Genomic DNA, 13,931 nt, shown 5'->3' on the forward strand with positions numbered 1-13,931 from the left:
TTAGGAAATTAAAAAAGAAAAACCTAAAGCACATATTTTCAAGATATCTATGTCAGTAACTACAGCAGCACTGAAGTAAACCATGACAAACATTTCAGTAATAGACACACATACAATTCTTCATGACTCCCTTTTCCCCACCCCCACAAAATATGCCAAATTAGAAAAACACTAATAAGATACTAACAGGACCTATGATTAGTCTCTTCTCCTTAATTCTACTTACTTCTCTGGAGGGCCTCTTCTCCACTCAGAATCTGTTTCGGGTCCTTTTCTCCAAGTGCCTTCTGTATCTCTATCTCCCCAACGAGAGTCCTACATTGAGCAAGTGAGAGTCACTACATTAGCAACACCGCTGATAGAAACTGAACGGGAACCTCAAAGAGCTAGTTGCTATAGCACAAAGAGATGAAAAAAATAACTGAAACATTAAAAGAGATAAAGAATAGGATTTTGAAAGGCCAGAAGAAGAGAAAAGGAGAAAAAATCTTCCTGAGTTAAGACAATTCAATATGCTCTATGTAAGCTGAATCCTGACTGATGGGCACACGTGCCGAAAGGGTGAACAGTAAAGACCTAAGCTTAGGCAGCTAAACAAAGACTTGGTGAAACATTAGAACTTCTTTTCTCAGAGCTTCCTAGGAATACAGCAGAATATCTACTGAACTAAAAAGATCAAGACTATTGTCAAGAACCCTCTCTCTTCCCGCTAAGTACTAGGACAGTAAGCACAGACAGGTCTCTCAACTTCTGAAGGAGGATGATTTTGAACTGGCTAAACCAATGAACCATTATGCAACTGTGAGAGAAAAACAAAACTTCTTGTGAGGCATACACAAAAATATAGAATATACAAACAAAAAACTTACATGCAAAGGGGAAATGATACAGTGTAAACATATTTTAAACTAAATCACCTTGCCAATGCAATTGTGAAACTGCTAAGTGATTTCTAAATAGAAAACATTGTTTAAATGCATTGGAGGCAATAAATTTAAGTAAAGCTTTTAAACAGATGTGGTTCAGACAGTAAAGAATCTGCCTGCAATTCAGGAGACCAGGGTTCGGCCCCTGGGTTGGGAAGATCCCCTGGAGAAGGGAATGGCTCCTCACTCCAATATTCACGCCTGGAGAAGTCCATGGACAGAGGAGCCTGGCCAGCCACACAGTCCACGGGGCTGCAGAGTTGGACACAACTCACGACCAACACAGGTGCTACTGCAGGAGACACAGAGGCCTTACGCCTTACGGTGTTCGGGCTTCTCCGGTGGCTCAGTCAGTAAGACTCCACCTGCCATTCAGGAGACCTGGGTTCGACCCCTAGGTTGGGAGAGCACGGAGGAGGGCACGGCAACCCACTCTAGTATTCTTGCCTGGAATCCCCATGGACAGAGGGGCCTGGCGGGCTGCAATCTGTGGGGTCACGAAGAGTCAGATGCGACCAGCACAGCAGTGCTTGTTTTGTTTGTTTTGCACATTTTGTTTGTTCTAAAGAAAGGGAAGAGTTCTCAAAATCTACAGACTGTAAGTTTAGACTTTGAAAAGAATGGATGGTCAAAGAGCAGAGAAAAGCATGAATGCCAAACAAATATCAGGAATAAAGCCTGAGACTGCATTTCTAACAAGGGATGTTGAATACTGGCTGGTCCCCCAAATTCATCTTTGAGGACCCTTACATCATAGCAAGTAGTCAGTCACCACAGTTAGCTACCATGTTAAACATGAACAGAAAGAACTGAACACCCTCCAACTGAAAGGGAAGGGGGAGCTAACAAACAGAAACAACAACAACAAAGGATGAACACAGAACTGCAAAAGCGGATAAAAACCTTTGAAATCCATAGCCATGGGTGGTCTACCTCATCTGCTTCAGAAAAACTGAATTAACAGGATGTAGCAAATTACACACACACAAGCAAATCACACACACACAAGTGCCCAATAGAAAAAGAACACTAATAATAATTACCAAGACTAACAAAACTAAAAATCCATTCATATATTATAAAACAAACTGAAGGCTACATAACTAGGAGCAGACCCTCCAATAAAGGGAAGCACTGATACAGGTGTGGCACAGATAAAGGCTCAGAGCCATGGCAGGCAATAAACCCTCCAGCCACTTACCGCTAACCTTAAAAAACAGCAGTATTTCATTTAAAGGACAGCACAGACACACTGCAGGAAAAACAAAGAGCATGGAGGCAGATGTCACAGACACAGTAAAAGCTAACACGAGCTCAGAATAGCTAGAGCAGAAGTGACTAAGGAAACAGCAACTGATGAAGCTAACAAAACGACAGTAAACATAAAAGGCCTTGACTGCTAGGCTGTGTTTGATTTAGTTGGGCTCCAAGCAATGAGTACGACCCAAAGGAAGGTCTGAAACCGAAAGCAGAGGTGACAAGTATGTGTTATGAAAAACCAAGCAAGCCACAGTATAGATGAAGGTCTGAGGCTAGGGGGAAAGATGACAACCAGGGATAAGACCTGTAAGTAATACAGGCAAAAGAAACCAGCTGAATTAAGGCAGGAGCACAGGGACACAAAGGAGGGATAGATTTGAAACAATGTGATTTAAGGAGGTAACAAAGCTACTGCCAGAAGCTATCAGATACCCTTTTTATACAAGATAAAGTCAGAAGCACTGGTCGCTTTGGACACAAATGGAAATTAAAAATAAACACTTAGACCAGCATTTGAAGCACCTGGTAATCTTGTTAAAATGCAAATTCTGGTTCAAAAGATTTGGCTCTGAGCCTGAGACTGCATTTCTAACAAGGAATGTTGAATACTAGCTGGTCCCCCAAATTCATCTTTGAGGACCTTACATCATAGCAACTCCTTTCAAGGAACCAAACATATTCCTCTTCCATGTGACTGTGTTACTTTTCCTCAAATACTTCATTTCATGGGATTAGTTCTTCCTGACAAGTACTCTAAAGCCTATAAAATCCCAGCTTGCTAAGACAAGTCTAATCCCCTCCCCATCCTCCTTAGGAACCCTCTTTGGAAAGATAAAGCAGTATCAGACTTAAATCTGAACGATGTGATTCAAAACACCATGCCCAGACACTGACACACGAAGACAGCTCTGATATGCAGAGACCTGGCTGTTAACTACACATCAGGTAACACTGACGTTCGTACTTACCTTTCTAGAAAGTGAGTCATCACCAAGTCTCCTCTCCTCCTCTCTACGACGCTCCCTTTCTTCAATTTCCAACTCCCTCTGACGTTTTTTCCTTTCAACTTCTTCTAACTTCTTGACCCGCTCCTGATATTCCCGAAGCTCCTCCTCACGCTTCGCACGCTCAGCCCGCTCTCGCTCTTCTCGCTCTGCACGACACATGAGGTTATAAAATGTGCCTCCCACCCACACGTTCCCACCAGTGCTATACGTCTACTTTTCGGGTATTAGAGGCAGCATAATGTAGAAAAAAACTCTTTTTAAAAAGTTTAAAATAGTTTACAATCAGCTAAACTTGAATATCAGAAAATATTCAAGGAAACAAGTATTATCCTACTCAACACAAGTGAAGATATTAGAATCCCACCCCAACACCTGAGCATCTGCGATGCCACAAAAAGGATCATTTGAGAAACTTCACATGGCACGTTTTGCTCAATAAATGTTAATACTATACAGACTACAATGACAAAAAATACGAGGGCAAAGTTTGTGAAAGAACACCAAAATCGTTGAAATAGGCTGGCAGAGGACATTAACAGCCTCACAGGTAACACACTGCAGAGAACCAAGTCAGGTTGTCAGCACCTGAGAACTCGTTGGCTGCAGTGAAGCAGCTAATCGCCTTGGCGCCACTTTCCCGTTTCCTAAGTAAGGCTGTAAAGAGAAGACCTATTATCCACCTTGCCGCACAGCCCCAGTCTCGGTCTAAATAGTCACCTTTTAGCATCTTTTCTTCTGCCCTCCTCTGCTCTTCCTCTTCTTTTTCTCTATAGTAGGTTATCCTTCGTTCTTCTTTACGCTGCCTTTTACGTTCTTCCAAGCGATTATGACGTTCTTCTGCTAATCGCTCTTCAAACTGTTTCAGTTTTTCCTGTAATTGAATGATCACCAAAAGAAAGGAATCAAATTATCAAGGGCTACAAAATGGCAATAAGTTACAAAAGCATGGTTAAGTCTGGTGGAACCATAAAAAGCAACCTACAAACCTAAAAATCAAATTTCCAAATAATAAGTTTTTGCGTTGTCAAATGGTTAAAACTTTGAATTGACAGTATTATCTATACATAGTGGATTTATATAAATGATTAAATCAGAGTCTAAGAGCAGGACTTTTCGATCTAGTTTTTTTTCTCTTTCTGAATCAAAGAACAAAAGTTTGTATCAAAGGCAAGTTTAATGCAGTCTATTTTCACCTTCAGAAAAAATCCTTTTATAGTGATGGCTACTTAAGTCTAGGAAATAATTTCAAGACATCTCTATTAAAATATTATTTGAATGATGATTATGTTTGCTCAAGACAGAGAATGTACCACCTCACTGAAGAATCCTTAAGGCAAAAGCTCACGAATAAAGGTTTCCCTGAAACCAAGAAGTTCACCTCATAAACAGACTGTCGTGCTGCCTTGAGCCGCATTACAAACAAATCTCTGTCTTCAAGCATTCGTGACATCCGGTTCTTATGTTCTAGAGCCTTTTCCCGTTCTAGCTGCATCGTAGTAATCTGCAAACACATGATACAAAGTTAAATTTCAAAGTGCTAATCATCTGATTATGAATTTATCCCAAATTTCTGACAGATATTCTTGAAGAAGTATAAGTATTTCCTCTGCCCCCTCCATTCTGCCCCTGCCATACCAACAGATCCCTAGGATGACAATGAGGAACAGAAGATGAATAAAAAAGACGTGGGGCATCTGTAAGAAACAGCTTTAACCCCACAGCACCATAGCATCACTAACTCAATGGACACGAGTTTGAGCAAACTCCTGGAGATAATGAAGGACAGAGAAGCCTGGAGGGCTGCAGTTCATGGAGTCACAAAGAGTTGGACAGGACTTAAGAGACTGAACAAGGACAACCACAAAATTTATGGAGGAAGAACTAAATTGTGTGTGATAAAACAACAAATACTTCATGGCTTTATTATTTACTGTATTTTCTTCTTTAAAAGCAACTGGAGGGATTTCTCTGGCCCCTCCAGGGAGTGTGGGTTTTATCCCTGATCAGGGAACTAAAATCCCAAATGCCATGAGGCAAAAGCAAAAAAAATTTTTTTTAATTTTGTTTCAATAAATTAACTTAAAAAAAAGCAGCAAATCCTCTCAAGCTTTCTCTAGTTTCGTGTTAAAAGAACTATCACACAAATTCCAACTTCTAAGAAAACTGGAAAAGATGGTTAACACTAGGCCCAGAATGACAACAATCCAATGAAACCAAGAGGAGGCAGCCAGCACAGATATACGTTGTCTCCTGCCTGTGGTTACTTTTTTAACCAAAATGAGGTCACTCATTTTTACTACAAATTTGGCCACTACAAGCATTTGCAAATGTTGCTTTTGTATTGTTAAGTACATATAAACAAATAAAACTCCTGAAGGAGCTGTCAGTCTCACACACACAGACTGTATGATTCCACCTGTAAGAAATACCCAAGGCAGACAAGCCTAGAGACAGAAAGGAGCTAAGTGGCTGCTGAAGGAGTGGAGAGAAAATGGAGCGACTGCTAATGGGTATGAAGTTTCCTTTCGGGTATGTTCTAAAATCAGATTGTTGCCCAATTCCGTATACTAAAAATGTCGATTGCACACTTTAAATTTGTGAATTATTATCTCCATAAAGTAGTTTTCAAAAAAAAAAAAGAAAGTTCAGCTATCCTTTGTACTTTACAAGTTTCATTTTTTAATCTCTGTTTTGTAAATGTCTACTGACCTGTGTGTATACAGCTACTAAAGCACAATTTCTGGTGAAATAATACAAAAATCAATTTGAAACCCTTTTCCCATTACCGGCTTTATTATACTTGCTTACAGTCTAAAAATATTACAATTAAATTAAAGCCTTACTCTTTCTTCTTCTTGTTGTTCCCACAGATCCATGTCTTTAATTCTCTGTTCTTCGTAAGCACTCTTTATCAAGGGGATTTCTTCCAAACGCTTAGCTCTTTCAAAGTAGTCAATCTGAGTATCATGAAAACAAATGTTGTTAAAAAAAATCTTTTAACTTGGCACGTTAAAGTTCACCAGTTCTTTCATTTACCTTCTTTTCTTGATTCTTTAGGCGTTCCTGAAGTTCCTTCTTTTCTTTCTCCAGTTGTTCAACCTGTTTAGCCATGATGAAATCAGGATCCAATTCTTCAAGGTCCTGAAAAAGTAACAGAAATGTACCACAATTAATAAGAGTATAAAAGAAGTGCATACCAGTCAATATGGAGCACCATTTCTTTCTAGAAATGGATCCTAAATTACTTTATTTCAAAAGGGCAAATGCTTACAATGGGTAAATTCAGGCAACAGAAAAATGTTTTAAAAAGGCTTATTTGATTGTGAGGAAAAACAATGTAATCATAACACCTACTTCTTATTCCTGTATTCTATTGTATCCAAACTCCATTTCAACAGTGACTAAAAACCGTGGAGTCACCAAAACAAATGCTTATTTCATAGACTAATGAACTATTAATAGCTGTAATCAAACTGAGCAAAATAACCAAATAACCTAAAGTAAACCAATAAATGGTGAAGAATTGTGCTTCTAAGAGACCTGAATAAAACTGGAATTTTAATTTATTAATACGCTACATACTTCAATGTCAATATCTTTGAATGCTTTGGCACCCAGTTCCGTCTTCTTGATTTGCTCCAAACGCTCACGAACAGTTTTCTTCTTGATTTGTTCATGTTCCTGTAAGATCCGCTCCTTCTCTCTCTCCTTTGCCTCCTGTCTCAGCCTCTCTTCCTCAGCCTTCCGCACTTTCTGGAGTTCAGCTTCCCTCTGCTCCAGTTCTTCTTTCTCACGCTGAATATTCAGACTCTCAAGCCGCTCTTTTCTTTCCTCAATTGTCTGACGGCGAGCCAAGATACGCTGGTGCTCTTTCCGTGAATTTTTAAGGTATGCAGTAACAGCCAACTGATGCTGTTCTTCTTTCTCTTGCTTCAAGAACAAATGCATTAAAAATATTTTTAAGTGACATAGCACAGTATCCAATACCAAAAATATTGCTACATACTCCTAATGTATTATCCTAACATGTATTTGCATTTAAAAAGAGAGGATGACGTTATTCAACTACTGGTTTCTAGCACCAAATACTATGATGCTACAACTATTCAAAGTCTTTAACAGCAATGACATAGCTGAAGAACCTTTATCTGTTAGGCCAACTTTTATCTGAACCACGTGTACTATAAAGTGTTCAAGCCAAGGAGAAAATACTAACAGAGTTCACAAACAACTTAAACAGAAAGGCAAGGCATGATCACAGTCCTCCCTATGTGGAGGGTCATCAGCTGTGGTTTGTTATCACTCATCACAGTACTCCTATGATCACCTTAACCTGTTATTCTGACCCACAGAAGGCAGCTCAATGATCTGTTATCTGACAAAGATATTTAACAAAATATCAAAAGTATCAAACACAACTAAAGAGGAAATATATAATAAATCCCTTCTCTGAGATATCATTTCAAACCTTTTTGTCAAAGACCTAAAGGGCCCCTCATAATTCCATCATCCATTTCTCCCACAGATGCATACCAGGATATGAGCTGGCTTAATGACTTCAAGTGCTTTCGCAAGTACCGAGGACATGGCGGTCAGCTGATTTCTTATCTGTTCTGAAGGCATGCTTTGCAGATGAGGACCAATTGGAGCATCTTCTCGAGTAGCATAATTCAAATCAGATCCAAAACTAAGGGTCCGAGAAGTGTGGTCAATACGAACCTATGAAAATTGAAGAGTATTATCAATAGTTAAATCTACATGCAAATATAAAGTCTTTATACAAATGAGTGACTTTGATTAAAATTTCAACTTTAAGAAAAAAAAATCCACTGAAGAATGTCAAATATCAAAGCTAGAAACCTCAATTCAGTAAAGCTTTAAAACAGTGCCACTCTACCAAAAGCAGAGAACAAAGAGTATGTGTTTTAGTCCTTAGGCCTTCCACCACCTCAGTGTCCCCCGGAAGCACCTACCTGCAGGTCGCAGTGCCGAGCTGCATCTACTATGGCCCGTTCCAGTTGGAAAGCATCAACAAAAGGAACCAGAGAAGTCAAACGAGAAAACTCAATGCTCTGATAAATTTGTGCCACCTGCATAAGAAACACAAGGTTAGTAATAATAGCTATCATTTACTCAGCCATTGTTACATGGAGTCTCGTGGAACAGTAGAAAGTTAGAAAGTTAGCCTATTTTTCAAAGAAAAGAAACTGAAGCTCAGAGTATGTAAACATGCACTGCTGGAGCCAGAATTAAAATCCAAGGCTAATGAAAAGATTATGCCATATTTCAAACCATCACATAATCCTTTCAAATCCTAGTTCCGTAAAAACAAAAAACCCTAAATGGTCACATATTTGTAGATAGAGACCTGCTACTTACCTAATGTATCTGAACATTTAATAAAACTGTTTGTCTGAAGGAGACTGGCAGTATTACTATTTAGTTATACTGCTAATTAGCCTTCAATTATTTGTATAGCACAGAAGAAATAACACTGCTCACATACAAGAAAGAAAGCAGGTCAATGACATGTGCACAAATATGGAAGTTAACATATAGTAAACGCTCCCCACCACCCACGAAACAATGGAAGACACAACAGGATCATTTAAATCATACTGTAAACCATAATATTCAAACTTAAGTATAAAGCTGAACTGCAATAGTTAAAAGACTGACAATACTGGGACTTCCCTAGCAGTCAAGTGGTTAAGAATCCACGCGTCCAATGCGAGGGGTACGGGACCCATCCCTGGTTGGGAAACTGAGATCCCACATACCACAGGGTTGCCAAAAAAAACTAAAAGACTGACAATACTAGTGTTAGCAGGAAAAAAAGCTTTCTTCATTACTGGTGGGAGGGTCCATGAATTCAATCTCTGAGGATCTGTTAAAAAAAAGTTTTAAATGTGTAGACTATGACTAACTCCACTTCTTAGCTACAAAAGTTACAGAAGTATGCAAAGATACTTGTAAAGAAGTTCACTATTTCAACTTATTATGGCCAAAAAAACTAAAAAATTTCCACCAATAGTCTGAATAAACAAACCATGGTACTTTTAGACAATGAAAAACTACGTAGGTATTAAAAGGAATAAGATGTACATGGCTAACTCTTTAATAACAAAAAGACAAAAGCAGCTATGAATTATGTAAAATAACTAGTTTTCAAATCAAACACATAAAATAATTTTGGTGAGGGTTAGAATTTGAGGAAGCTTTTTTCTCAGCTATTTCTAAATGTTTTAGTTTTGTGATCAGAACAATCAGTGGAACATTCCCAGCTGTTCCATGAAACATCCATTTTTCCATCTTTACCTGCTGGAGAAGCCGGAGTATGGTGTTGTTCTGCAGTTGTGGAACATACTGTTGTAACTCTGGTTCCTTTTCAGGTTGCTCCCTAACCCAATTGAGAACCTATAAAATCCATTAAAAGAGTTATATTTTCTCTACAATAAATACTAAAACACTTGTGATACTTTTTCATTTTCTTCACAGACAAAATCACCACACAATGCAAAGAAATACAAAATATAACAGGAAGCTACTTACTCTTGTGTGAAGGTGACTGACAGCAATGGCTAAATTAAGTCATGCTGCTAATTTACCTCCAAAGGTTTATTTAGCACATCAGAAATATCTTTTCTCTTGACACAAAGAAAAAAGACAATGAAATGTGCACCGAATTCGAACACATAGGATAACACTCCTCTGTTAACAAATACGGGACTAACTGGGAGGTTCTGACTGACAAGTACACACTGCCGGGTGGAAAACAGCTAGTGGGAAGCCGCGACACATAAAGCTCAGCAGGTGCTCTGTGATGAGCAGGGTGGAAGGAAGTCCAAGACAGAAGAAGACATATGCATGCATATGGCCGATTTACTTCACTGTACATCAGAAAAACGGACACAATGTAAAGCAATTACATTCCAATAAAAAAGAAAATACAACGTAAAACCGTAACAGGGATGGCTACATGATAACATAACCAAAGCTTACCTTTGTGACTCTCTCACAGAGTTTTAGTGGGTTAAATTCGACTTCCAGCCAATTGTAAAGGTCTTTTACTTCTGGGACAACATATTGTAGCACATTGAATCTGACCTACAGTAAGCAAAACAAAAGGATTAACTGCTGAAGGTATTTTGTAACTGGGATTCTGAATTGATTATAAATTAAATAAAAATATCAGACTGGAGATCTGGGAAATGACTGGTATTTATCTAGCTCAACCACCTCTAAATTTACCAAAGAGAAATCCAGGACCACTATGTTGAGTCTTTTGACCCAAATTATGCAGCTCTCTACAGTGAAACCCCACAGGAATTTACAAAGGAAATAAAAACTCATCAATACAATCAAAATATGTACAAAGACAATTCATGTGGCCAACACAGATCAGTTTATTATCAATAAAAAGTAAATACCAGTTTACAAATGGCTGTATCAGAGAAAACTTATTACAGCAACACTGCTCAGAAAGCCACAAACTCAAAAGAAAAAACTCAGGACAAAACAGGCCCTGATTCACATAATATACAGAAACAGTCAAAAAAATAACAACTATATTCAATACATGAATATATCGCACCAATGAGGACATATTTATGTGAGATTTAAATTTCCTATAAAATACACAAACAGGCAAAATTAATCTGTGGTGTTATAAATCAGGACTGTGGCTACTCTTGGAGGAAATAGGAAAAAGTGGTGAATAGAAAAATCTTTTTGAGAATTTACGCAATTATACTTAGGACATGTACTTTAAAAATGTATGTTACAGTTTAATCATATTTTAAGTTGATATGTGAATAGAACTTCCTTGCACAATAAAGCTGTAGCTTGTGTAACCTGCCCTCAGGTTATGGGACATCAGTCCCTATATCAAGAAATGATAAAAACTCATCAAGAAATGATAAGAACTCAAGAAATGATAAAAACTCATCAACACAAACGGCCACCTATTCTATGGTCATTAACAAATAAATCTATAAATAACAAATCCTGGACATGGTATGGAGAAAAGGGAACCCTCTCACACTGCTGATGGGAATGGGAATCAGGGCAGCCACTAACAAAAACAGTATGGAAGTTCCTCAGAAAACTAAAATTAGAATTATCACATGATCCAGCCATCCTTCTCCTGGGCACAGACCCAGAAAAAATAATTCAAAAAAGATCCATGCACCCCTACTACTGTGAACAGCAGCACCCTTCTCAACAGCCAGGGCATGGAGACACCGAAACGTCCATCAACAGATGAGCTGATGAAGAACACACACAGCGGAGCACTATTCAGTCATAAAGAAGAATGGAGTAATACCATTTGCTGCAACACAGATACAACTAGTGATTATCACACCAAGTGAAGTCAGAGAGAGAAACACCATACGATCACTTTCATGTGAAACCTAAACTATGAGACAGAAACAGACCCACAGATAGAGAGAACAGACTTGTGCTTGCAGGGGAATGGACTGGGATGCTGGGGTTTAGTGACGCAAACTGTTACACACAGAATAGACAAACAAGATTTCCTACTGAATAGCACAACTATATTCAGTATCCCAAGATAAGCCACAATGGAAGAGAATATAAAAAAGAATGTATATAAAATTAAATCACTTTGCTGTACAGCAAATGAACACATTATGAATCAACTGTACTTGTATTTTAAATAAATCAATGTTCTGGATTTTCCATTGAGCACCCCCTCCAAATAAGGAATGTACTGAGACAGGCTATCATCATCTACTGAAGTATACTTGCTTCCCAAGCTTAACAATCTCTTAGGAACTTTTTGAGTCTGTTCCTGAGATACTAGAATCATTCTCTAGGTGATTATGAATTTAGCTACATAAACCTAATACTCAGGTCTCGACCTTGTACATAGAGTGAACTCAAGATTTATAAAATGCCTCCTGACATCTAGTTAAGCCATTCATCTGACACCAACTAGAAGCCTTCTTATAGGCATTTATTTATGGGTCCAATGAGGACCCAAACGTGAATGTCCTGCCTACTGATCCTGACCCCACCAACAGATTCCTACATCAGTATCATAACTGATCACCTTTAACATCAAGGTATGCTACATGAGCTCAACAGATATGGATAATACTTCCATCAGGCACACTTTGCAGTATTTAAAACAATTTTTTTTAATACTTATTTGCTAGTTAAGACCTCTTCCTAAATACAATGCTCTTATTTAATTACGTTTAATCCTAATTCAGGAGATGGCAATGGCAACCCACTCCAGTACTCTTGCCTGGAAAATCCCATGGACAGAGGAACCTAGTGGGCTGCAGTCCATGGGGTCGCCAAGAGTCGGACACGACTGAGTGACTTCACTTTCATGCACTGGAGAAGGAAATGGCAACCCACTCCAGTGTTCTTGCCTGGAGAATCTCAGGGAGGGGGAGTCTGGTGGGCTGCAGTCTATGGGGTCGCACAGAGTAGTACACGACTGAAGCAACTTAGCAGCAGCAGCAATCCTAATTCAGTCCCATAAAAACATGCCAACACACAAAGCCGGTTTTTATAAATGGCAGCACAATAAAACATGAAGGCATTCAGAAAGAAATATTATTTCATAGGTTAAGTTAGTTCTTTTGAAAAATTTACCACAAAGGGAACTTGTCTTGCTACTATAACAGAGAACTGTTACAAGAGAAAACTATCGCCATATACAAAGTATATTAACTTTTATCCAAACTGATTGACCCTGCCAGTGAAGGAATAAGGCCTATATTCTCTAGCATCTGTCTCTCTTTTTTCTCTTATCCTGAAGTAATTTGCTAGAGGTGTACCACAGTAAACACTAGGTCAAACTACTGTGAATCAAACTCCTCTGGACTACAAATTCCATTTAACTATCACTTGCCTGGCAGGTAACAGACACTAACATGATAAATTCCCACTGAATTAGACAGTCCAGTGTGCCCCTGAAATAAGCCATGATTGTTCTTGCCCATCATACTTCCCTTATCAAGGGGCCCATGCTATTCCTCAAAGCCAATCTGAGTCTTGTCTGCTGCATCCAATTTAACTCCAGCTCATTCAAGACAAAACATCTCACCTCAACACAGGGCTGACTTACACCAATGTTTCTCAAACTTGTCCATGCATCAGAATCCCCTGGCAATGCGTCAGAATTCTCAGCATTTAATCATAAATTATAAAACCTGATCATAGAGGGTTCTGTTCAAAGCTGTTAAAGAGTGCTAAAACTTATACCAACCATATCGTTAATAAGGCCAATTCGCGTTGGTGGGGCTTGCAGGCCTAGCAGGGTTGCAAGGCGACGCTGTTTCTCAACTATAATGCCGTCCATATCCAGAAGTCGAGCAATATCAGTACGCTCAGGGGTAATAGGGATGGAAAGAGTGGCCAAAAGGACTCTAGTAGACATTCTGGAGAACAAAGTTACAATCTGTTAAATTTGCAAATGTCGATAAGCAGAAAGATACTTCTCTAATTATCTAGTACAATATGCCAGTGATAGAATATGTACCACCACTATGAACTGGCCTCCTAAGTGTTTATCAAAGCATGGGATTAATTAAAAAAGAAATGGATTATCCTAAAATGAACCCTTGGAGAAACAGAACTTCACCCACCCACTTACTACTGTCAGTGTTTTCTAGCTAAAGAGAAAGACTGTGTTGAATGCAACACAGACACACCTGCATATACCCCTACTTCCTTATAAAAACTATTAGGGAAGACTTTA

General features: G+C 38.7%; 1 protein-coding gene and 2 non-coding genes across 3 annotated transcripts in view; all 3 read right to left on the reverse strand.

Moving 5' to 3' along the window:
• Positions 1-13,931, reverse strand: part of EIF3A (eukaryotic translation initiation factor 3 subunit A) — a 31,611-nt gene that overhangs the window by 6,692 nt on the left and 10,988 nt on the right. The window contains exons 7-18 of the mRNA XM_086377655.1: positions 13,440-13,611; positions 10,196-10,300; positions 9,512-9,610; positions 8,167-8,283; positions 7,727-7,912; positions 6,776-7,123; positions 6,230-6,334; positions 6,037-6,150; positions 4,572-4,694; positions 3,911-4,064; positions 3,155-3,339; positions 227-315 (exon numbers count right to left, since the gene is read on the reverse strand). Coding sequence (XP_086233781.1) covers positions 227-315; positions 3,155-3,339; positions 3,911-4,064; positions 4,572-4,694; positions 6,037-6,150; positions 6,230-6,334; positions 6,776-7,123; positions 7,727-7,912; positions 8,167-8,283; positions 9,512-9,610; positions 10,196-10,300; positions 13,440-13,611 — 1,797 coding nt within the window. The remainder of the gene's footprint in view (positions 1-226; positions 316-3,154; positions 3,340-3,910; positions 4,065-4,571; positions 4,695-6,036; positions 6,151-6,229; positions 6,335-6,775; positions 7,124-7,726; positions 7,913-8,166; positions 8,284-9,511; positions 9,611-10,195; positions 10,301-13,439; positions 13,612-13,931) is intronic.
• Positions 8,601-8,730, reverse strand: LOC147344414 (small nucleolar RNA SNORA19). Its single transcript, XR_015155913.1, has one exon. It is a non-coding gene; the product is annotated as a small nucleolar RNA SNORA19 (small nucleolar RNA).
• On the reverse strand, positions 9,746-9,875 carry LOC147344415 (small nucleolar RNA SNORA19). The gene has a single exon (XR_015155915.1). It is a non-coding gene; the product is annotated as a small nucleolar RNA SNORA19 (small nucleolar RNA).

Source organism: Bos grunniens, chromosome 26, assembly GCF_055505025.1.
Source record: "Bos grunniens cultivar Pamir isolate PY7600 chromosome 26, Bosgru_T2T1.0, whole genome shotgun sequence".
In the NCBI taxonomy this organism is placed as follows: domain Eukaryota; kingdom Metazoa; phylum Chordata; class Mammalia; order Artiodactyla; family Bovidae; genus Bos; species Bos grunniens.